This window comes from Scomber japonicus, chromosome 15, assembly GCF_027409825.1.
Source record: "Scomber japonicus isolate fScoJap1 chromosome 15, fScoJap1.pri, whole genome shotgun sequence".
NCBI classification, from domain to species: Eukaryota; Metazoa; Chordata; class Actinopteri; order Scombriformes; family Scombridae; genus Scomber; species Scomber japonicus.
The window spans coordinates 4,609,002-4,635,155 of record NC_070592.1 but is presented as its reverse complement, the minus strand read 5'-3'; the positions used below and the strand labels follow the sequence as shown (position 1 = coordinate 4,635,155).

Sequence of the window (26,154 nt, the reverse complement as noted above, 5' to 3'; positions counted from 1 at the left end):
CTCAGTGTGTGTCTGTGTGTGTTAGCCAGGACTCCACCTCAGTGTGTGTGTGTGTGTCTGTGTGTGTTAGTCAGGACTCTACCTCAGTGTGTGTGTGTGTATGTGTGTGTTAGTCAGGACTCCACCTCAGTGTGTGTGTCTGTGTGTGTTAGCCAGGACTCTACCTCAGTGTATGTGTCTGTGTGTGTTAGTCAGGACTCCTCCTCAGTGTGTGTGTCTGTGTGTGTTAGTCAGGACTCTACCTCAGTGTTGTTCTCAGTGGAGGCAGTGTGTCTCTGTGGTAAAGACAGGAAGTGGACTCTGTTTCCCAGCAGTCTCTGCTTCTCTGTCTCTCTCTGAGTAGTCCACACTGTCCAGATGATGATTGGCTGTGAGTGGTTTCCATCCAGCCAATAACAGCAGGAAGTGTAGATGTTGTATTTTGGTGTGTGTGGATCAGTGTGTCTCTGTGGTGAAGATGTGATTCTGTCTCTCTGTCTCTCTGTCTCTCTCAGGTGTCCACATTGTCCAGGAGATGCACGGTTGTGAATGGGACAATGAGACTGGAGATTTTAATGGATTCTATCAGTATGGTTATGATGGTGAAGACTTCATATCACTTGACCTAAAGACTCTGACATGGATCGCTCCCAAACAACAGGCTGTCATCACCAAACAGAAATGGGAGAGGGCTGGTCAAGGAGAACGCTGGAAGAACGACATCATCCAGACTTGCGTTGAGTGGCTGAAGGAGTATGTGAACTACGGGAGGAGCTCTCTGATGAGAACAGGTAGAATCACATTACCTGATGTAGTTTCATGAACACAACAATGTTAGTATGCCTCCTCTGTTTCTAACATTACAGTAAACATGAACCAACACACAGAGACCTGCTGTCTCAGATTTTCTCTCTGTCTCCTTTTCACATGTTTAACCACTCTATATCTCCACTTTCTTTCTCTTTTCTCTCACATTTCTGTCTATCTTTATCTCTCTCACTGTCCTCCCCTCTTTCTAACCTAGTCTCTCACTCCTCACCTCTCTTCATCTGTCTTTCTTCTCCTCTGTCCATCCCACCTTTTCTCAATCACACTTCAATGAGGTGTATTTGCATGTCATATATACTGTATATATAAGTGTTAAGAATACATTTAAATATCATACAAGAATTATAATAATAATATACTATAAATAATAATAAAGAAACTATAAACTGTCTTTGTCTTTACTCTCCAGACCTTCCCTCAGTGTCTCTCCTCCAGAAGACTCCCTCCTCTCCAGTCAGCTGCTTCGCTACAGGTTTCTACCCTGCCAAAGCCGAGATGTTCTGGAGGAAAGATGGAGAGGAGCTTCATGAAGACGTGGAGCTTGGAGAGATCCTCCCCAACCACGACAGATCCTTCCAGATGAGTGTTGCCCTGAACCTTTCATCAGTCACACCTGAAGACTGGAGGAGGTACGAATGTGTGTTTCAGCTCTCTGGTGTGAAGGACGACATCATCACCAAACTGGACAAAGCTGTGATCAAATCTAATGAAGGTAAGATTGGAATCAGAAGTGATGGAGTTGTTAAACACATTTTCTTTACTTTCATCTGATTTATATTTTGTTAATTTGTGGTGGATCATGTTTTTTTTCCTTCAGTTGTTTCTTTTTTATTTGTCTCTGTTTTTTAAGTCATCTAGATTTTATGTGTCTTATAATACCAACATAATTAATAATAAGTTTTTAATCAGTTTTATTTTTCCAAATGATCAGAGTGAGTTAAATGTATTTAAAAAGATGTATGCTTTCCTTTTCAGTACAGTTTCTATATGCTTATTATGTTACCTGATAACAAAGTTTATTTCTTCTCTGGTTGTAATTTGGTCACTCTAATTGATCATTGAGACATTAATGCAAACAGACAGTTGTTATCTCTATGAAAATATCGGGAACAGTAAAGAAACTAGAACTGTATGTCAATGTTGTTGACGTTAATCACAACTATTTGCACAATGTACTTACATTTACTTTAATTTGATCTGTGTTATGTAACTCTGGGTAGTTTACTGAATAATTATGCATCATATTTTAATAGCTATGTTTTGTGAGTAAAATCTGGGGTCTTTTGTACATTATTTCGGGGTTCAATTAGTTAGAATAGTAACATAATTCAGTATTTTTTAATTTCTAAACATCATAATAAATCTAAAGCTATTTGGGGGCCCCAAGCAGTTGCCTAACTTGCCTGATGGTAAAGTCCACCAGGGACCAAATGTTTTAGATGTATGAAGTCAGTCTTATGAAGCATTTCTCTGTGTGAGATCCAGTATATCTACAGAAAAATGTTGCCATGTTGTGTTTTTGTTGTAACGCTTATGTCTGAAAAACAAATTCAACCAATAGCCAATTAAATAATGAATTAACCCAGAAATATCTCATATTGAAAGAAATGAAACAGAATTCATTGTATGAACACTAACAGATTTGATCTTCCACCTTGTTTGTCTGTTTATTGTTTTGACAGGAAACCAGTGAAGATTAGAAGAGGATCATGAACTCCAGTTAATGAAAAAAAATATGATTTCTCAGAGATTTTCTGCTTCTGATTTACAACAAAGGGCAACTGGAGGTTTGAATTGACAGACAGAAAGATAGGAAGACAGGCAAACCAACTTCCAGAACAACAACGTCCAAAATAACAAACAGAAAGACAAATGCATTCACAGAGAAACAGAAGAACACACATGAAGTACAAACAGTCAAACCTGCATTCTTTGGACAGGAGTCTCTCCCAGTACTGGCAGTCTGCAGCGCTGACTAAATATCAGCATATATGACATGTTATGTTATGTTAGGCTGTGCTGTGAATACAAACTTTACAGCACAGGAAATTATGAGAAGGTCTTTTTAATATGATGAACACAATGAAGCATGTTGATGGTTCCTGAGCAAGACAATATAAGTATGATGTGTAATTATAAAGCTACATACAGTGGAGATTGAAAATGAAATACTGTTCAGTGTTGGTCAGACAAAACAATGTGTGTGTGTGTGTGTGTGTGTGTGTGTGTGTGTGTGTGTGTGTGTGTTTTAGTTTTTTCACAACTTGTACAGATTAATAAATGTAATAAATAGATTAATAAAATGTTTCTGGAAATCCATTTAACACTCATCTTTTTATTTGAAGTTGGGTTTTTTCTAGAAGTTCAGCTTTGTTAACAGATTTTTTGTTGGTTTCAGTGAGCACTAAATTAATTTTAAATGGTAGTTATTTTACTTTAAGTCTTCCTCACACTAAAATAGTTTTACTTATTATTACTATAGATAGTTTGAGCTGTGCAGAATGATGTGTGTTGGGTCCTAATAGGGAGGGGAATAGTTGAATCTTAACATGAGGAGGGCCTTAAAAAGTTTGTCTTTCTGCAATTTAGAAATATTGACCTATTAGTATTAAGAGTAAACTATTACCATTGACTGAATACATTTAACAGATTATTGCTTGTATATGAAACAATATTAGAGACTCTCAGGGGCTCGCCACCTGTTTAAATGGACACATGGTTTAAACCACTCCTGCAGCAGAGTGAACTAAAACAATCTGATTTACCACCTTTGATCTTATTTCCAGAATGAAACTTGTGACAGAAATAACGCTCTTTAAGACCTCAGTGAAAGCTTCACACAGTAATTTATGGGTTAATCATTTTACTCCCCACCATTAACATCTTACTTCCCCTTTTATTCTCCTGCTTTTTCGTGTAAATGTGTTTCAGTTATTCGTGTCATTTTCTCAGAAAGGTCAGGTTGTATTTTCCCCTTTTGTTTTGTTGCTACGTATTATTTATGCATTCATTAATTAGAAGCGCTCTGGCTGAGCGCTGGTTGTAATACCAGATTCGGCCACGAGATGGCAGCGTGCACTACGCCGCTTAACGCTTCACACCAAACTCCCTTTAAATATGCAGCGATTTTAGGTTCCTCAGAGTGAGAAGGTGAATGTATATGTCAATAATGATGATACATTAAGATATTTTCGCACGTGACCTGTTCTTGGGAAAAATTCGGCATATAAAAGAACCACATTTTACACTAGCCTATATTAATAGACTGAAAATCTCATGTCAAAGCTCAAGTGTTTTGCACACTTTCATCCCAAATTCTAAAATGACACATAAAAGAGCTTCTTTCCTATGTTTGGATTTAGGCCATGATGCTTAATACCCACCATAAAGGCTGCTATTAACGATATGCAATTTAACATGTAGCAGCTAGAGCATGGATTAATTTTTTCATTACAAGGAAACAAACTACAAAGTTCTCCCTGCCTTTGGGCTATAACATTACCCTGTTAGCACATAGAGGGTCTTTAGAGAGATCTGATAAATGGTGGAAATAATGTGTGACAGCTTAGTTTAAGACTCAAAAGAGCTCACAAGTCTGACGTGACACACGCATTTCAAGCAGTTCAAACGCTCACAAGCCACACCTGTCATTTGTCACACTGAGAAGTGATAGGTCCCACCGCACAGAAATTAATATATAATATATTAATGGCCAAAGTGTAGGCACATTTATCTGCGGAGTTCACTGCTTCGGAAAATAAGTTGTTTTTTTTCCTGCTGCAAGCGCGTTCTCATACGCGAGTCTGTGTAGCTTCTACCTCTACCTATGAGAAATTATACTCAAACATCCCACAACTGTGTATAATGTATAACCTCTGTCATCAAGGCATCAATAACTGCCACAAACACACACAACACTAATTATAAGCGGAAATGCAAGCACGCACGCACTCACACGCACGCACACACAAACGTTGAGCACTGCTACTGTTACATTCTTCACATTTAATACATTCTCTTTTTCTCCATAAATACAAAGTGTAAAAACTGAAGAATAAACTCTCTCTGCTCTCTGAAAGCTTCATTATGATTAATCTTGAAATTTGTAAGAGACTAATTATGCTGGGATACTGTGAAGAGTCTGAATATGAACAGTATGAGGGTTAAGAGGCTCATTGAGGGCCAAATATCTTCTTTCTTATTGATCCATTTGGGATCAATATCATAAAACAATTAATTTTATTTAGCTGAATTAGTCTTTTATTGCATTATTTTCATTTCTATTTGTGCTGGTCAGTTATGAACAGTATGTAAAATTGAACTGGTTTTAAGTAGCACAAATAATTGGGAGAGCTGGATGGGGAATTTCAAGTTGCTCTGGCCCAAACAGATGTAATCTCACTCCAAACTTTTCATGAAACTTGAGAGCCCTGTCCCAGACACAGTACCTAGTCATATTGTCCAGCACATGTATGGCTGTGAATGGGACAATGAGACTGGAGATATTAATGGATTCAATCAGTATAGTTATGATGGAGAAGACTTCCTATCATTTCACCTGAAGATACTGACATGGGTCACTCACTCCAAAACAAAAGGCTTTCATAATCAAACTGAAGTGGGACAATGACAAAACTTTGATCGCACAGTTATAGAACTACCTCGACCAGGCTTGCATTGACTTGCTAAAGAAGTATGTGAACTGTGGGAGCAGCTATCTGATAAGAACAAGTTGAATCACATTACCTTATGTACAAACATTTCATTTTCATTCTCCCTCTCCCCCCGTTATCACATTTTCTCTCCGCCAGTCTCTTTTCTCTCCAGTTCTTCCCTCAGTGTCTCTCCTCCAGAAGACTCCCTCCTCTCCAGTCAGCTGCTTCGCTACATATTTCTACCCTGACAGAGCCGAGATGTAGAGGAACTTCATGAGGACGTGGAACCTGGAGAGATCCTCCTCAACAACTTATGAAAGTAAGATTGGAATTAGAAGTGATGGAAATGCAACACAAGCTCCAGAGTGCTGATCTGTAGCTGACAGTGACCTCTGACCTCTCTGCACATTATAATACATTAGCCTACAAAACATTATAAATTAATATATATGTTATGACCTCAATGCATTAACAAAAAGCCATTCTATAACATGGGTTAAAAAATAATACTTTCACCTTCTTTAATAACCTGTTCAGATCAGTTTAAGTGACGTTGGTCTCATACTAAATTCTCATTGGATCAGATGGAGATTCAGGTGAGCGCATTTACCTGTTCTGCTCTCAGATCAGGGTGTGACTCGCAAGAGGAGCAGAAATTGTGTCCGTGGATTAAAAATCATATCAACTGACGTACATGTAAAGATGTACATACTCCAGTTCTCAACGAAGATCATTGTTTTTCTGGTCCTACTGGGTCTACACAGCGTGACAGCAGGTGAGTCAATATCAGTTTTTTGTTTTGTTCTGTTTTTCTAAGTCGGTTGATGGTTAAAGAAAATGATATGAAACAGTTGACTATAGCTATATGAATTTAAGGTTTGTTTAATAGTGTTTTTTTGAAAAGAGGCTATTCAAACATGCTTTTTTTCTTTCACTACCTATCTTTTATCAGGTCCATTATTTGGTTTTGTATTATTTTCAGGACCTTTGATCGGTCCAAACGCGTTCTGAACAAATTGGCAGCAATAGTCCAACATACACTAAATAAAGAACATAGGGGAACTGTAACTAAAATACAACAAAACCCTTTTAATGTATATTTTAATATGGTTTTACTTTCTTTTATTAACATTTAAATTGTCCATGACGTCATATTTTCTATGGATCTTTTCACATTAGTTCCAAACAAACAACAATGATTAAATCACATCCTCAGACAGTGTGTAACCATTAATTTAGTGATATTAGTCATTAATTAGGAATGATGTAAATGTGTTAACACTTTTCACAGTCTTAAAGACACACTACATTTAATCTGAATTATGTATAATTAACATCTACAGACTGCTGAAGGTTTTATTAGTAACCAACATGCTGAGGAGGTTTTGTTCTCATGTTCAAAATGAGTTCATATTGAGTTTTTTGTAACTTTCGTTGTGATACAATATAATGTCTTGATATGTTATTTTGTAAAGACAAATGATTGTTACAGTGATTTCTTAAAATTAAAAATAACAATATTTCTTGTTTTTCTTACACTTTAATGACAGTAAACTGAATGTCTTTTTAGTTTTTGACTTTTATTTGGACAAAACAACATTTGAAAGTTAGTGACATTTTATAAAACAAATATGAATCTATGAATTAACAAATCATTTGGAGGTGATCTGATAATAGAAATGTTTAGCTGCAGCCCTAATTAGATCATACTAATAATTAGTTCAGGCGTTTGACTAATAATTGATACATTCTTTGACAGACTTGTGAGATATTTTTGGTTTGATCAGTTCAGAATTTTTCAAGTGCAGTTTAATAGTTTTATCACACAGAAATATGATCTACATGTATTCAGACATCAAAGGATGAAGGTTCAGATTACTTTATTGTCTCTGATGTGATAAAAACCTTCTTGAACTAAAAGAACTGCTACATCAAACCAGACGTTACAATAAAAACACATTCCATTGACATAAAATGTACTGGTGAGTCAGGAAGGAGATCTTATAATCAGTCCTGGTGGAGATGAATGAAGTGAATGCTGAATGGTCACAAAGTCATTCAGTGTTAAAACTGACAAAGATTTGAAGGCAAACTTCATCTTAGTACATAAATGAGAGAACAGCAGAGCATCATGAACAACACAATAATCTGATAGTTCAAATTTACAGACACCTGTAAAAAGTTTATTCTGGTGAAACTTTCTGCTGCAGTAAACTTTTAGAATCAGGATTAAAAGTGAACAATGATCAGTTCATGTTGGATATTAGAATTAATAAAAATCTGCTTTTAATCCAGTATAAACTGATACTAATAGAAACAGCACAGAATGAGTACATGAGAGTAAAAATCATCCAAGACAACTTTATTAAATATAAAGATGAATAAACATTTTACTGTGATTGTCATAAAATTCAGAAGATTTGGTTTTACACAAAATATTAGTTTTCAGATCAGTTATGTCAAGATTTTGGAATTAAAACTTAAATATAATTCTTTAGTTTACATAAATGAAGATATGAAAGTGACATACACAAGAGACAGGGTCTGATTTTTTTTCTTTTGTTAAATTACTTTACTGCAGATTTTACATTGCAAGCTTTTTGTTAGTTGTTTTTATTCATCTTGTGTTAAAATAAACAAAATATGTTACATCGTAAAAACTGATTTAATGATTATCAATAGTTAGTTTGTCATAGATATATAGTGTGTCACAGGTTTGTGGTTTCACATTTCAAACTAAAACAATAATGAGTAGCAGATGCTACTAATGATGCATCCTGAAGAATAAACGTCTCCACTAACTGGAAACTAAACTGGAGTTTAATTCACACTGAAAATAAATAACAAAAATACATCTATCAATGAAAGCCAGACATGTGAATGATCTGATGTGTTAATAATTCACTGGTTTAATATTTTATTTCAGAATTAAATAACTTCACTTCATAACACATATTATGAAGTGGATGTACTGTAGCTTTTTTAAATTCTGTGCAGAGAAAATCATTTTATTTGATTTAAAGGTTATTTATAAAATTGTGATTCAGAATTTATAAAAAATAAAATTACTTTTTCTTACAGTGACTCACTCTATGAAGTGTTACTACACGGCGTCTTCTCAAGTCCAAAACATCCCAGAGTTTGTGGTTGTCACAATGGTTGATGATGTTCAGGTTTGTCACTATGACAGCAACATCAGGAGAGTAGTATCCAAACAGGACTGGGTGAACAGAGTCATAGAAGATGATCCAGACTTCTTGAAGCGTCGGACTGATTTCCTCCACCAGCAACAGCAGGACTTCAAGGGCTACATTGAAATTTTGAAAACGCTCTTCAACCAAAGTGGAGGTTTGTTTATGTTTCACTGTTTTTTGTATTGTAGTAAAATGGAGCTTCAGGACAGTCTAGTTTGTAGTTTCTCAGAGGAAGAGATTATAGTGGGACTGGCTGCAGGATTTCAGTGGATGTAAAGTTCAGTCCAGGATCAGGTTTAATCTGTGTGTGTTAGTCAGGACTCTACCTCAGTGTGTGTGTGTGTGTGTGTGTCGTCCACACTGTCCAGGTGATGATTGGCTCTGAGTGGTTTCCATCCAGCCAATAACAGCAGAAGGTGTAGATGTTGTGTTTTGGTGTGTGTGGATCAGTGTGTCTTTGTGGTGAAGATGTGATATCAGCTGATGACAGCTGACTGTGCTGAGATCTCACTCTGGTTTACTGCAGTCTGTGTCTCTGTCTCAGGAATCCATGTTTTCCAGATGATGCATGGATGTGAATTGGACAATGAGACTGGACATGTACAAAATGGATTCACTTACACTGGTTATGATGGAGAAGACTTCATATCATTTGACCTGAAGACAGAGTCATGGATCGCTCTAAAACAAGAAGCTGAAATCACCAAACTGGAGTGGGACACTAACAAAGCTAAGACTATAGAAGTGAAGATCATCCTCAACCGGTGGTGTCCTTACTACCTGAAGAAGTTTGTGAAGTACGGGAGGAGCTCTCTGATGAGAACAGGTAAGATCACATGACCTGATGTAGTTTCATGAACACAAGAAATGTTTTGTACAGTAACATTACAATATATGAACCAACACAGAGACCTGCTGTGTCTCACTTTACACACATTTCTCTTTTATTTTCTCTCTCACCTCTCTGCTTCTCTTTACCACATTTTCTCACTTTCTCTCTCTCATACTCATCATCACCTCTCTTCATCTGTCTTTCTTCTCCTCTGTCCATCCCACCGTTTCTCAAACACAATTCAGTGAGGTGTGTTTGGATGTCACATATACGGTATATATAAGTTTTCCTAAACATTTAAATACATTACATCAAACAGGAATGATGATAATATACTTAAAATAATATTAAAGAAACTATAAACTGTCTTTGTCTTTACTCAGTTCTTCCCTCAGTGTCTCTCCTCCAGAAGACTCCCTCCTCTCCAGTCAGCTGCTTCGCTACAGGTTTCTACCCTAACAGAGCCAACATATTCTGGAGGAAAGATGGAGAGGAGCTTCATGAGAACGTGGAGCTTGGAGAGATCCTCCCCAACCATGATGGATCCTTCCAGATGAGTGTTGACCTGAACATTTCATCAGTCACACTTGAAGACTGGAGGAGGTACGAATGTGTGTTTCATCTCTCTGGTGTGAAGGACGACATCATCACCAAACTGAACAAAACAGCAATTCAGACGAACTGGAGCAAGACTGGAAATGATGGAGGTGAGAAATACATTTAGTTTCTCCTTTAGTGGTTTCTGAAGTTGTTTGTTTCTGTTTTTTAAATCAATCTAGATATTTTTTTATGGCAAAAGAATTCATGAGAAGTTTTTATTTTTCAGATCAAATCAAAGTTTATTTCTTCTGAGTCTAACCGATCGTTCAGACGTTAATGCAACCAGACAGTTTTTATGAAAATATCAGGAACAGTAAAGAAACCACAACTGTATGTCAATGTTGTGGAAGATAATCTCAAAAATGACAGGTGATTCTGACCTGGACTCAACTTAGATTTTCATCTTTACATGGTGTGTGTGGTATGAACGATAATTCCACATGTCAGAGCATCTCTGACATCTACTTCTTTATTTCTGTTTTCCCCTCACACAAGTGCTCTTACAGCAGTAGAAGGCATCGTTATTTATTAGATATTCACACAAATTTCAATTTAGCCTGTCAAAGCATAATTATGTTAAACACTGTAACACAGTTTTCATCAGGTCAGTATTGTTATATAAATACTAAAATTCAAACAGTAATGTTTTACACGTCTGTGTTTCTGTTCAAACTAATGAGATTACTGTAAAACTTTGTGGTTTTAACTCTCAACACTGATTGTTCACTAAAACACACTCAGCATCAACATGTTTGTCTTCTTTTGACTTCGTCTTGGAAACTTAAATGACTAAAGTTGTATTAACAAATAATATCCATTCAGTGATGAAAGAGTAAGATAAACAAAGATGAACGTTCTGTTTTGGTTCTTCAGGGTTCCCTCTTGGTGCTGTCACTGGACCTGTTATTGTACTGCTGCTACTGGTAGTCTGCATCGTTGGATACTTCCTCTGGAGAAAGAACAAGGGAAAGGATGGTGAGACACAAAAGATGTTTTTACTCCTTTTTTTTTACTTCACATATGTATTTAATAATGCCTTTGCTATTGTTTTGGGTGTTGTTATAGCATCATATATTTTACTTTTGGTGATACAAAGTCCATAAAGTGTAAATATTAGACATACAATTAGTTGACACATTGTAATAATGACACAGATAGTATTGTTTCCTCTTAGTGTTCGTTCATAAATTCTGAATAAATAATTTTGTGATACTGTTTTTCTGTATTTTAGGATTTCAATCTGCAAAAAGTAAGTATTTTAAATATTAAATGATTGATAGTTTTTTATCTGATTTGTCTTGTAATATTTGGATGTCATCTTAAAACACTGAATACAGATATTTACATAATAATGAGAGATATTAAAAAGGTTAATATGAACACCTTGACATGAAGTTAGATGTCAGTAATTCATCACTCATGTCCAGTTTTTTCTCTCGTGATAATTTCTTTTAGCAGCTTCAGACACTTCAGGATCATCAGTTGAAGTTCCAGTTCCTGACGGTAAGTACTTCATGATGTGAACTTAGCTATGACATTACCACCAGTCTTTCAAAGGTTAAAACTTTAGACATGAACTTGTGATCAGAGGTGGATTCAGCCTTAGACAAATTCTGACTTTCTATTCTTCAAATCAATTCAATGCTGTATTTCCTGCAGCCTTTGATCCAAGTGTTGCTTGATGTTGCAGATGTACCGTACCATACCGTCTTCTTCCGCTTTATCCTTGACTCCCCTCTCCACCCATCCGTCCAGTTATCAACTTTGGACTCTTTTTTTCTCCATCTCCTTGCAAGTTCTTACTGATCTGGTGGGTAGTATGAAGCCCTATTCTAGCTACACCTGGCGTAGAAAATTCACTTGAATCTGTTGGTCCTTACCTGATTTCTATTATAAACGGCTTCATGTTGTTGTTCAGGCACATTTGAAAAAGACTAACCTTAACCCATCTGTCCCAAACAACTATCGGCCAATTTCCACCATTCATTTCAAACATTTGCCAAACAGCTCTATGCCTTCTTGTCTGCATAACATTTTAGAAACATTCCAAGTCTGACTTTTGTCAGAAGACTTCTACGAAAACTGCTCGGTCTCAAATGAGTTACTGATGTCAGCTGATGCAGGCGTATACTCTATTTTGGTGCTACTGGACAGCGAGCAGTCACAAACACTAATAAACAGCCTACATTAATGAACAGCCTTTTTTAAAATAAAAGTCAATTAGCAAACATAAAAGTGAGGAAAAACTGTTATGCCTGTCTGGTGACGTGTGTGTGACTCTAAACTGTGTTTCAGTTGATTGCATCGATTTGATCTTTCAGTGTTAAGAGAAGAGAGAACTGGAGTGATATGATCTACCTTCTTGGTCTTGGTGAGGACTCTGAATCAGCTGCAGTTGTCTGATCGACTTTTTAAAAAGACTTGTAAGGGCGGGCAGGTGGTCGAGTGGTTAGAGGCATGCCATATACGCAGCCGACCCCGGTTCGAATCCCGATCGGAGGTCCTGTGCTGTATGTCACACCCCTCTCTCTCCCATGTTTCCTGTCAGTCTACTGATAAATAAAGGTATCTGTACCAACAAAATCCAAAAAAAAAAAAAAAAAAAGACTGGTAAACACACCGTTACATCAGTTGAGTTTACTATATTAGCAGTTTTTTTACTGAAGATAAATGCATGGACATTTGGTTTCCAAATCCTGTTGAGACATTGATATATTCTTGAAAGAGAAAACAGACACAGACAACTTAACAAATGTCCTGGCCATTCAAACTACAATTATCACTTGCTGCTACCTCAGTTGTGGCTCCTCTTATATTATATTTTGATTATGTTTGGGGAACAACCGTTTATACACTGCAGTATTTTATCTTTAAAGTTTGTTTACATTATGACAGTAAGTTTGATGATCTCTTATTGTAACTCAGATGCACTTTAGGAAGATAGAAAATGTCGTCCATTGCTCCATTAAATAGAAAAACGTCTATTTTATATATGAAAATTCTTTATTAATAAAGCCTAATATACTGCAGTACAATCATTTGTCACAGTCCTTTAAAGAGAATTAGTGTCAAAATGTCTCACTTCAATAACATTATAGAAGTCCATCCTACTAGAAATCTATTAACACCATTTCATGACTTAAATTTGTGTCAGTGGTTTTATCTTGTTGAGTTATGTTTTCATACTTTAATCCTTTGTTTCTTCTGATCTTGTCAGGAAATTTCATTTACAGACCTTTACAGACTCATCTTTTCAAATGAGCTTTTAATGTTTGATATTATTGTTCATTGTGTTTTAAAGCAATACAACCAAACAGAATAAATGAATTTCTTTGATTTTGTAAAGTGTCTTTGAGTATTGTTAAAATAATAATAATGAATAAATATAATGTATTATAATTATATTACTTTAATACATTTTGGTTTGATTATTACTACACATGTAATAAATGAATAAATGAGACATCCTGAACAACCTTTAACTCCGGGTCCTTTGTCAGTAACACAACAGTGTTTCTTCTGTTCATTATTCCCACACATGGAGTAACACTAATTATAATTAATTAGACTAATTACTTCATAGTTTACTGGTATTCTCCAGCTGACTGGATGCTGGATGTTTTTGGGTTTGGTGAAAACAGCCTGTTATTGATCAGTCTTTAAAATTTCTTTTTGAATAGATGATAGCAAATTGTTTTGTTTTTTTTTTTGTTTTTTTTTATAGTAGTAGTAGTAGTAGTAGTAGTAGTATTAATAGTAGTAGTATTAGTATTAATAGTATTAGTTGTGCTAGTATTACATTTTTACTGCATCATGATGTCTCCAGCCGCACACTGGTCTGTCATGAGTGAACTGGTGCAGTTTTACTTTCTTCCAGTAGAGGGAGCTGCAGCCTGCTGTTAAATACATGATATGGTATAGTCATAGTAAACTAGCATCACTGTTTCTACTATTTAAAAAACAACATGAGGTCTAATTTTATTTCTAAATATTTTTTTAAAGAAAGCTACAAACTCACATCTTCACTTAAACCTTTCTATTAGCTTCTCTGACATTAATCTTCACAAACTGAGTCTCAAAGACAGAAACTGATCCTCTGTCAAGAATCAGGCAGGGGACAGTCATTAAAGGTAGACAAGACATTTTGGCAGAGAACAATGGGAAGATGTCGGGTTTTTATACATACACACAGGGGAGACAATGAGACACAGGTGCAACACATTAGAGCGGAGCTGGAAGTGAAGTGAGCTGAAATGAGACAAAAAGGTGAGTATGACAAAATAAAACTGAAAAAGGAAGCCAAGACATGGCCTGATTGATGACAGACGAGATGAAAAATTAAACAAAGACATTTAAAAAGTAATGAGAGATATTAAAACATCAATATGAACACCTTAACAGAAAGTCAGACATTAGTAATACGTCACTCATGTCCAGTTTTGTCTCTCATGATAAAACTCATCAAATCAAATATTTGTTTTCTTTTTTGCGGCTTCAGACACTTAACGATTATCATCACCTGAAGTTCCCATTCCTGATGGTAAGTACTTCATTATGTCAAATTATCTGACTGAACTTAATATGTATGAACACTCTCCCAAACTGTTGTACTAACTTTAAACGGTTGTATTTTAAAGGTGAAAACACGATTTAGACATGAACTTCAGGGGTGGATTCAGTGATTTTGGGGCCTCAGACAAACGCTGACTTCAATTTTATCCTTTTTCTAACTCATGTTGGTATTGGCAGTGGAAGTCAAAGTTAAACTATTAGTAGTAAGTAAATGTATTCATATTACACAGTAAAAGTACTGTTAAAGTTTTAATTCCTGTATTCATATTGTAAAATGTGAGAGTACTATTTGCACAATGTACTTAAATTTACTGTAATTTGATCTATTTTATGTAACTCTGGGTAGTTTACTGAATAATTATGCTTCATATTTTAATAGCTATGTTTTGTGAGTAAAATATGGGGTCTTTTGTACATTATTTCAGGGTTCAATGAGTTAGAATAGTAACATAATTCAATATTTTTAATTTCTAAACATCATAATAAATCTTAAGCTGTTTGGGGCCCTTTTGGGGCTCCAAGCAGTTGCCAAAACTTGCCTGATGGTAAAGTCCACCAGGGACCAAATGTTTTAGATGTATGAAGTCAGTCTTATGAAGCATTTCTCTGTGTGAGATCCAGTATAACTACAGAAAAATGTTGCCATGTTGTGTTTTTGTTATGTCTGAAAAACCAATTCAAACCTGCATTCTTTGGACAGGAGTCTCTCCCAGTAGTAGCAGTCTGCAGCGCTGACTAAATGTCAGCATGATTTGACACGTTATGTTATGATAGGCTGTGCTGGAAATACAAAACATTACAGCACAGGGTATTATGAGGAGGTCTTTTTAATATGATGAACACAATGAAGCATGTTGACGGTTCCTGAGCAAGACAAATTCATGTGGAGAATTAGATTTAAGTATGATGTGTAATTATAAAGCTACATACAGCCAAGATTGAAAATGAAATACTGTTCAGTGTTGGTCAGACAAAACTGTGTGTGTGTGTGTGTGTGTGTGTGTGTGTGTGTGTGTGTGTGTGTGTGTGTGTGTGTGTGTGTTAGTTTTTTCACAACTTGTACAGATTAATACATTTAATAAATAGATTAATAAAATGTTTCTGGAAATCCATTTAACACTCATCTGTTTGTTTGAAGTTGGGTTTTTTTTTTTAGAAGTTCAGCTTTGTTAACAGATTTTTTTGTTGGTTTCAGTGAGCAGTGAGGCTGTTTATTAACACTAAATTAATTTTAAATGGTAGTTATTTTACTTTAAGTCTTCCTCACACTAAAATAGTTTTACTTATTACTATACATAGCTTGAGCAGTGCAGAATGATGTGTGTTGGGTCCTAATAGGGAGGGGAATAGTTGAACCTTAACATGAGGAGGGCCTTAAAAAGTTTGTCTTTCTGCAATTTAGAAATATTGACCTATTAGTATTAAGAGTAAACTATTACCATTGACTGAATACATTTAACAGATTATTGCTTGTATATGAAACAATATTAGAGACTCTCAGGGGCTCACCACCTGTTTAAATGGACACATGGTTTAAACCACTCCTGCAGCAGAGTGAACTAAAACAATCTGATTTACCACCTTTTGTCTTATTTCAAGAATGAAGCTTGTGACAGAAATAACGCTCTTTAAGACCTCAGTGAAAGCTTCACACAGTAATTTACGGGTTAATCATTTTACTCCCCACCATCAACATCTTACTTCCCCGTTTATTCTCCTGCTTTTTCATGTAAATGTGTTTCAATTATTCATTTCATTTTTTCTCAGAAAGGTCAGGTTGTATTTTCCCCTTTTGTTTAAATATTGTACTCTTTACTCCACTACATTTCTATCCATAACCGTGAGTACCCGTTACTTCTGCTAAAAAAAACAAAAAAAAAAAAAACTCAATTTGTCGTTTCCTTCTCAAACGTGATTGGATTGTGCAGGCACCACTGATTGGGACAGCCTATCAGCAATCACCTTCAGCTAAAGTCAACTCCATGGTCAGGTTAGATGAGAGACGAAACCATGGAGGAAAGTAAGGAGAGAAGGAAGGGTGGAAGGAAGGAAGGAAACCATGGAGGAAAGTAAAGAGAGAAGGAAGGGTGGAAGGAAGGAAGGAAACCATGGAGGAAAGTAATGAGAGAAGGAAGGGTGGAAGGAAGGAAGGAAACCATGGAGGAAACAATGGAAGAAGACGCAGCAGGTCCATCTCAGCCCGGGATGAAAATGACTTGATTTTACTTTCAATTCCTTTTACATTCATTTCTTCACCACTGTGGCAGTAGTAGCAATATTTAGAAAATGTACTCTTGTACTATTGATACTCAAGTACTTTTAAACACAAGTACTTCAGTACTTTTACTTAAGTAGACATCTGACTGTAGTACTTTTACTTGTACTTGAGTAAAATTTAGCAAGGGGTATCTGTACTTTCACTCAAGTAAGGAAGCTGTGTAATACCCACCATAAAGGCTGCTATTAACGATATGCAATTTAACATGTAGCAGCTAGAGCATGGATTATTTTTTTCATTACAAGGAAACAAACTACAAAGTTCTCCCTGCCTTTGGGCTTTAACATTACCCTGTTAGCACATAGAGGGTCTTTAGAGAGATCTGATAAATGGTGGAAAAAATGTGTGACTCAAAAGAGCTTACAAGTCTCACGCTATGACCGTGAGACACGCATTTCAAGCAGTTCAAATGCTCACAAGCCACACCTGTCATTTGTCACACTGAGAAGTGATAGGTCCCACCGCACAGAAATGAATATATAATATATGAATGGCCAAAGTGTAGGCACAATTATCTGCGGAGTTCACCGCTTCGGAAAATAAGTTGTTTTTTTTCCTGCTGCAAGCACGTTCTCATACGCGAGTCTGTGTAGCTTCTACCTCTACCTATGAGAAATTATACTCAAACATCCCACAACTGTGTATAATGTATAACCTCTGTCATCAAGACATCAATATCTGCCACAAACACACACAACACTAATTATAAGCGGAAATGCACGCACACACAAACAAACGTTGAGCACTGCTGTTACATTCTTCACATTTAATATATTCACTTTTTCTCCATAAATACAAAGTGTAAAAACTGAAGAATAAACTCCCTCTGCTCTCTGAAAGCTTCATTATGATTAATCTTGAAATTTGTAAGAGACTAATTATGCTGGGATACTGTGAAGAGTCTGAATATGAACAGTATGAGGGTTAAGAGGCTCATTTAGGGCCAAATATTATTTGGGATCAATATCATAAAACAATTATTTTTATTTCGCTGAATTAGTCTTTTATTGGATTATTTTCATTTCTATTTGTGCTGGTCAGTTATGAACAGTATGTAAAATTGAACTGTTTTTTAAATAGCAAAAATAATTGGGAGAGCTGGATGGGGAATTTCAAGTTGCTCTAGCCCAAACAGATGTAATCTCACTGCAAACTTTTCATGAAACTTGAGAGCCCTCTCCCAGACACAGTGCCTAGTCATATTATCCAGCACATGTATGGCTGTGAATGGGACCATGAGACTGGAGATATTAATGGATTAAATCAGTATAGTTATGATGGAGAAGACTTCCTATCATTTCACCTGAAGATACTGACATGGGTCACTCCAAAACAAAAGGCTTTCATAATCAAACTGAAGTGGGACAATGACAAAGCTTTGATCGCTTACATTTGACAGGCTTACATTTGACAGGCTTACATTTGACTGGTTGAAGAAGTATCATCGCACTTCAATGAGGTTTATTTGACCGTCATATATCGTATGTAGAAGTGTTACTAATACATTACATCAAACAGGAATGATAATAATAATATACTGTAAATAATAATAAAGAAACTATAAACTGTCTTTGTCTTTACCCTCCAGACCTTCCCTCAGTGTCTCTCCTCCAGGAGACTCCCTCCTCTCCAGTCAGCTGCTTCGCTACAGGTTTCTACCCTGACAGAACCGACATATTCTGGAGGAAAGATGGAGAGGAGCTTCATGAGGACGTGGAACCTGGAGAGATCCTCCTCAACAATAAATGAAGGTAAGATTGGAATCAGAAATGATGGAAATGCAAAACACATTTAGTTTACTTTCATCTGATTTATATTTTGTGAATTTGTGATGGATGGTGTTGTTTCCTTCCTTCAGTTGTTTTATTTTTATTTGTCTGTTTTTTAAGTCATCTAGATTTTATTTGTCTTTTTTTCATGAGAAGTGATCAATTTAGACTGTATGTGTACACGGTGGACTGGCCGAGGGATGTAACCCATCTCAATGTAACACAACACAGTACCATAACCACAGACTGCTCTGAAAAAGGCAACGCGCTGAAGGGTATATCACAAATTGAGAGCCACCGGTGTCACGCAAAATACGCACCGGACACTGGTCACCAGACTTACCTATCAGCGACAGTAGTCAAATATTAATGGTTTGAAACAGTCATCTGGTTGGTCACAGTCGCTAGAATCAGTGGGAATGCGTCGATTCTAGTGACTGTTTTCTGCTTTATTTAACCCGATGCCTTTTGGCTGCAATACACTCTGAGAAGGCTGCTGCTGCTCTTTTCATTTAGGGCAAGGCAGTTGGCAATGACATGGTTTGTGTAAATAAAAAAAAAACATTTCCTCTCCTCTTTCTCTTGATTTCTCAAATTAGAGGAATTTACCTGCACAGACAGAGCGTAACGAGGCCTACCACTGCCAGTCAAGAGTGACGGAAAAACAAGAATCAGCACATACTCATCGGCTTGTGCAGCTACTGAAGCGAGCTGTTACTTTCCACTGATTCAGATATACCACCACTCGGTCAGGCAAACACTTCTTAAACTTCTCCAATAGAATCAACAAGTAGTGATGTAAAATCGTTGGCTTTGCATGTGTTTCTCCACTTATCAAAGATGATTCTCTTTTCCCTTGCAAACTCACCATAAGTCTGATTTTGGGGTTTTCTGTGGTTTCTACATTTTTGTCTGTATGCTTCAGGGACCAATTCATAAGCGTGCAGAATAACAGATTTTACCTAATCATATTAGAGCCTCTCGGGTGCTCACCTCCCATTTAATTGGACACTTGGTTTAATCCACTAACAGTCTCTAACAGTCTGACTCACCAGCTTTGTCATATTTCCAGAATGAAATGTGAGACATAAACAACACTCTTTAAAACCTCATAGTGTGAGGAATAGGGTTAGGGAAGCGTCACACCACAATGAATGTTGAGAAACACTTCCACTTTACTTAGTGAGTCAGGTATCTATGCAGACATGATAACAGGTATTAAAAGGGGAATAACCAGGCTCGTTAAGTAGCTACTCGGTGGACTTTTGTGCAGTTTGAAAAATAAAGTGGAAAAAAAAACACATCAAACATTAATTAATATTAGTAGTATTTTTTTGTTTGTCATGAAACATGTGTAGGAACTCCTTAATTTCTCCACATATGACCAAAGTCCTGACCAGAGTCAAATGATATCAGGTGGTTTTCCTTCACTAGCTCAGAGGAGGATATATAGTTGTGGCGCTGTCACACCTCTGACATCTCTGTAAAGATAAACTCCGGTATCAATCAGCAGTGACACACAAAGACTAAGAAACAGTCGATTACATTAATTATATAAAAGATCTAATATTTAACTTATTGCTTTGTTTGTGTTAACATGAAACAAAAGTTTTTTCAAAATAAAAACTCATTTCTCTATAACGTTTTATGCTTCAAAAAGAAAAAGTGAGGATAGAAACAGAGGATAAATCATGCCAACAGCAAAATGAAAAACAGCATCAGGTGTCCAAACATCAACAGGTGTTCAGTTTCTCTTTGGTGGAGCAGTTTTCACACAGTTTCACATTAGTTCAGAAACGTTTAGCTTGTAGGACACAGCTGAGCTGAGCTGATGTTAGTGATGAAGAAACTGCCTCGTCTTCCTCATGTTGGGGTTTTATTTCTTTGGTTGCTGTTTTCACTCTGAAGTCATGAAGATTTGATCTGTCCTGATTTTTAAAGTATTTTATTTTGAAACTTAAGTGTGTGTCTAAATCAAATCTTGGTGGTTTTATCACAAATAAAACTTTTTATCAGGAATGTTTTCAACCCCAGAACATCCACACAAAACAACAGAAGAAGAATAACACATTACTGCACCCCCACTAGCTCCAGAGTGCTGATCTGTAGCTGACAGTGACCTCTGACCTCACAGAAAGTCAACACCTCACTGCACATTATATTACATTAGCCTACAAAACACCATACATTACATTACAGGTATTATTGTATACTGTATGTTATAATGTGACTTCCATGCACTAACAAAAAGCCTCATCTGCCTCTTCACTCGCTATAACATGGGTTAAAAAAAATAATACTTTCACCTTCTTTAATAACCTGTTCGGATCAGTTTAAGTGACGTTGGTCTCTTACTAAATTCTCATTGGCTCAGATGGAGATTCAGGTGAGCGCATTTACCTGTTCTACTCTCAGATCAGGCTGTGACTCGCAAGAGGAGCAGAAATTGTGTCCGTGGATTAAAAATCATATCAACTGACGTACATGTAAAGATGTACCTACTCCAGTTCTCAACGAAGATCATTGTTTTTCTGGTCCTACTGGGTCTACACAGCGCGACAGCAGGTGAGTCAATATCAGTTTTTTGTTTTGTTTTGTTTTTCTAAGTCGGTTGATGGTTAAAGAAAATGATATGAAACAGTTGACTATAGCTATATGAATTTAAGGTTTGTTTAATAGTGTTTTGGGGGGTGGGGTTCGGGTTCGGGTTCAGGGGTAACGTGCTGAACTTGATTGATCAGATGGATTTCCTGCTATATTTTTGAAAAGAAGCTATTCAAACGTGCTTTTTTTTCTTTCACTACCTATCTTTTATCAGGTCCATTATTTGGTTTTGTATTATTTTCAGGACCTTTGATCGACTCGGTCCAAACGCGTTCTGGACAAATTGGCAGCAATAGTCCAACATACACTAAATAAATAAAATAGGGGAACTGTAACTAAATTACAACAAGACCCTTTTTAGTGTACATTTTAATATGGTTTTACTTTCTTTTATTAACATTTAAATTGTCCATGACGTCATGTTTTCTATGAAACTTTTCACATTAGTTCCAAACAAACAACAATGATGAATATCACATCCTCACAGTGTGTAACCATTAATGTAGTGATATTAGTCATTACATGTTATTGTAAAAATAATGTAAATGTGTTGAACACTTGTCTTAAAGATGTCACTACATTTCATCTGAAGTGTGTAATTAATATAGAGACTGCTGAGGGGTTTTTTTTATTTGTAAGTTTCGTTATGATGCAATATAATATGCAATTGTATAATGACAATGATTGTTACAGTGATTTCTTAAGTACAAATATCAAAATGTATTGTTTGTCTTACACTTTTGTTCTTTTATTTGGACAAAACATTTGAAAATGTTACTGTGGGATCTGAGAAGTTAGTGACATTTTATAAAACAAATATGAATTGAAAAATAGATCAACTGTGCTTAAAACAAAACTTTGAAATCCACAAAATCTCTAACATCGTAAAAACTGATTTAATGATTATTAAAGAGTTGAGTTGAGTTAGTTTGTCATAGATATATAGTGTGTCACAGGTTTGTGGTTTCACATTTCAAACTAAAACAATAATGAGCAGCAGATGCTACTAATGATGCATCCTGAAGAATAAACGTCTCCACTAACTGGAAACTAAACTGGAGTTTAATTCACACTGAAAATAAATAACAAAAATACATCTATCAATGAAAGTCAGACATGTGAATGATCTGATGTGTTAATAATTCACTGGTTTAATATTTTATTTCAGAATAAATGTGTTCAAGACACATTCCTATCAACTGATTTCTTGACTGCCTAACAGAGATTATCAGGAGGATATTTTAGCTTTTTTTGATTCTGTGCACAGAAAATAAATGTATTTTATGTAAACTTTGTTTCTAAAACTGTAATTCAGAAAACTGAAATGATGACATGAACTTTGTCTTACAGTGAAACACTCTATGAAGTGTTACTACACTGGTTCCTCTCAAGTCCCAAACTTCCCAGAGTTTGTGGTTGTTGGGATGGTTGATGATGTTCAGGTTTATTACTATGACAGCAACATCAGAAGAAGAGTACCCAAACAAGACTGGATGAACAGAGTCATAGAAGATGATCCAGAATTCTGGAAGAGTCGGACTGATTTCCTCCGCGGGCAACAGCAGGAGTTCAAGGGCTACATTGAAATTTTGAAGACGCTCCTCAACTACACTGGAGGTTTGTTTATGTTTCACTGTTTTTTGTATTGTTGTAAAAAAAAAAAAAAAAAAGTCTCCTTCATTGGAATCTTTGGGAGCTTCAGGACAGTCTAGTTTGTAGTTTCTCACAGGAAGAGGATATAGTGGGACTGGCTGCAGGATTTCAGTGGATGTAAAGTTCAGTCCAGGATCAGGTTTAATCTGTGTGTGTTAGTCAGGACTCCACCTCAGTGTGTGTTTCTGTATGTTTCTCTCTGTGTGTGTGTGTGTGTGTGTGTGTGTGTGTGTGAGACATGAAGCCACTCCACCTTCATCAGTGTAGATAACTGTGTGTTGTTCTCAGTGGTAAAGACAGGAAGTGGACTCTGTTTCCCAGCAGCCTCTGCTTCTCTGTCTCTCTCTGAGTCGTCCACACTGTCCATTGTGTTTTGATGTGTGTGGATCAGTGTGTCTCTGTGGTGAAGATGGGATAACAGCTGATGACAGCTGACTGTGCTAAGATCTCACTCTGGTTTAATGCAGTCTGTGATTCTGTCTCTGTCTCAGGAGTCCACATTCTTCAGAGGATGATGGGCTGTGAATGGGACGATGAGACTGGAGAGATTAATGGATTCTATCAGTATGGTTATGATGGAGACGACGTCCTATTGTGGGATGGGAAGAAAAATACATCGTTTGCTCCAAAACAACAGGCTGTTATCATAAAAAACATGTGGAACAATGAAAATGCACAGTTATATTATAAGAACCTCCTCACCAAGGATTGCCCTGATTCGCTGAAGAAGTATGTGAAGTATGGGAGGAGCTCTCTGATGAGAACAGGTAGAATCACATGACCTGATGTAGTTTCATGAACACAACAATGTTAATATGCCTCCTCTGTTTCTAACTTACAATAACATTACAATAAACATGAACCAACACACAGACCAGCTGAGTCTCAGTTTACACACATTTCTCTTTCATTTTCTCTCTCACCTCTCTTTATCACCCTCCCTCCACCTTTACCACATTGTCTCACTCTCTCTCTCTCTCTCATACTCACTCCTCACTTCTCTTCATCTGTCTTTCTTCTCCTCTATCTATTCCACTTTTTCTCAACCACAATTCAGTGAGGTGTATTTGGATGTCATATATACTGTATATATATAAGTTTTCCTAATGCATTTAAATACTTTACACCAAACAGGAATGATGATAATATAGTGAAGATAATAATAAAGAAACTGTCTTTGTCTTTACTCTCCAGATCTTCCCTCAGTGTTTCTCCTCCAGAAGACTCCCTCCTCTCCAGTCAGCTGCTTCGCTACAGGTTTCTACCCTGCCAGAGCCAAGATGTTCTGGAGGAAAGACGGAGAGGAACTTCATGAGGATGTGGAGCTTGGAGAGATCCTCCCCAACCATGATGGATCCTTCCAGATGAGTGTTGACCTGAAACTTTCATCAGTCACACCTGAAGACTGGAGGAGGTACGAATGTGTGTTTCAGCTCGATGGTGTGAAGGACGACATCATCACCAAACTGGACAAAACAGCAATTAAGACAAACTGGGGAAAGACTGGAAATGATGGAGGTGAGAAATACATTTAGTTTCTCCTTTAGTGGTTTCTTAAGTTGTTTGTTTCTGGTATTTAAATCAGTCTAGATATTTTTTTTACGGCAAAAGAATTCATGAGAAGTTTTTATTTTTCAGATCAAATCAAAGTTTATTTCTTCTGAGTCTAACCGATCGTTCAGACGTTAATTCAACCAGACAGTTTTTATGAAAATATCAAGAACAGTAAAGAAACCACAACTGTATGTCAATGTTGTGGAAGATAATCACAAAAATGACAGGTGATTCTGACCTGGACTCAACTTAGATTTTCATCTTTACGTGGTGTGTGTGGCATAAAGGATAATTCCTCATGTCAGAGCATCAAGCCTTCCCTAACATCTACTTCTTTATTTCTGTTTTCCCCTCACACAAGTGCTCTTAGTGCAGTCGAAGGCACCGTTATTTATTAGATATTCACACAAATTTCAATTTAGCCTGTCAAAGCATAATTATGATCAACACTGTAACACAGTTTTCATCAGGTCAGTATTTTAATATAAATACTAAAATTCAAACAGTAATGTTTCGCACGTCTGTGTTTCTGTTCAAACTAATGAGATTACTGTAAAACTTTGTGGTTTTAACTCCCAACACTGATTGTTCAACATGTTTGTCTTCTTCTTTTGACTTCCTTTTGGAAACTTAAATGACTAAAATTGTGTTAATAAATGAAATCTTATCCATTAAATGATGAAATAGTGAGATAAACTAAGTTACATTTTCTGTTTATGTTCTTCAGGTTTCCCTCTTGGTGCTGTCGTTGGAGTTGGTGTTGTGCTGCTGCTCCTGGTAGTCGGCATCTCTGGATTCTTCCTCTGGAAAAATAAGAAGAAGGGAAAGGAAGGTGAGAGACAAATTATGTTTTTACTTCACAAATGTATTTAATATATATATGTCTGTACTATTGTGTTGGTGTTAATGTTATTATAACATCATATATTTTACTTCTGGTGATAAAAAGTCCATAAAGTGTAAATATTTGATAAACAATTAGTTGACATATTGTAATACTGACACAGATAGTGATGTTTTCTCTTTGTGTTCTTTCATAAACTCTCAATTAATAACTTTGTGATGTTTTCTGTATTTCAGGATTTCAACCTGCTAACAGTAAGTATTTTAAATATTAAATGTTTGATAGTTTCATCTGCTTTTTCTTGTGATATTTGGATGTTATTTGACAACTTGACAGAAAGTCAGATGTGAGTAATTTGTCACTTATATTCAGTTTTGTCTCTCATGACGAAACTCCTGATATCAAATCAAAATGCTTTTCTTTTTGCAGCTACAGGCGCTTCATCATCATCATTGTCAACATCAGTAGAAGTTCAAGATACTGGATGATGACTGTGAGTACATCATTATGTCATTTTAGTTTAATGAACTAAACGTTTACAATACTAAAAGTCTCTCAAACTGTTGTATTTTAAGGTGGAAACATAGTTTGGACATGAACTTGTGATCAGGGGTGAAATCAGTGATTTGGGGCCCCAGACAAATGCTGACTTTCTTTATTTTGATCTTTTCTCAACGTCATGTTGGTATTGGCAGTGGAAGAAATACTTAAAACTTTTAACTATTAATAGTATATTCCTTCATACTACACAGGAAGGTACTGTAAAGGTTTTAAGTCCTGAATTCAAATTGT

The 26,154-nt window shown here is 36.2% G+C and overlaps 1 protein-coding gene across 1 annotated transcript in view; it reads left to right on the top strand.

Annotated features, from left to right (window-relative positions):
* LOC128373829 (BOLA class I histocompatibility antigen, alpha chain BL3-7-like) overlaps positions 1-25,850 on the top strand; it is a 52,430-nt gene extending 26,580 nt beyond the window's left edge. Inside the window, exons 4-8 of the mRNA XM_053334024.1 lie at positions 495-770; positions 1,217-1,519; positions 25,246-25,350; positions 25,599-25,616; positions 25,792-25,850. Of these exons, the coding sequence (XP_053189999.1) occupies positions 495-770; positions 1,217-1,519; positions 25,246-25,350; positions 25,599-25,616; positions 25,792-25,850 (761 nt within the window). The remainder of the gene's footprint in view (positions 1-494; positions 771-1,216; positions 1,520-25,245; positions 25,351-25,598; positions 25,617-25,791) is intronic.
* The last annotated feature ends 304 nt before the right edge of the window (positions 25,851-26,154 follow it).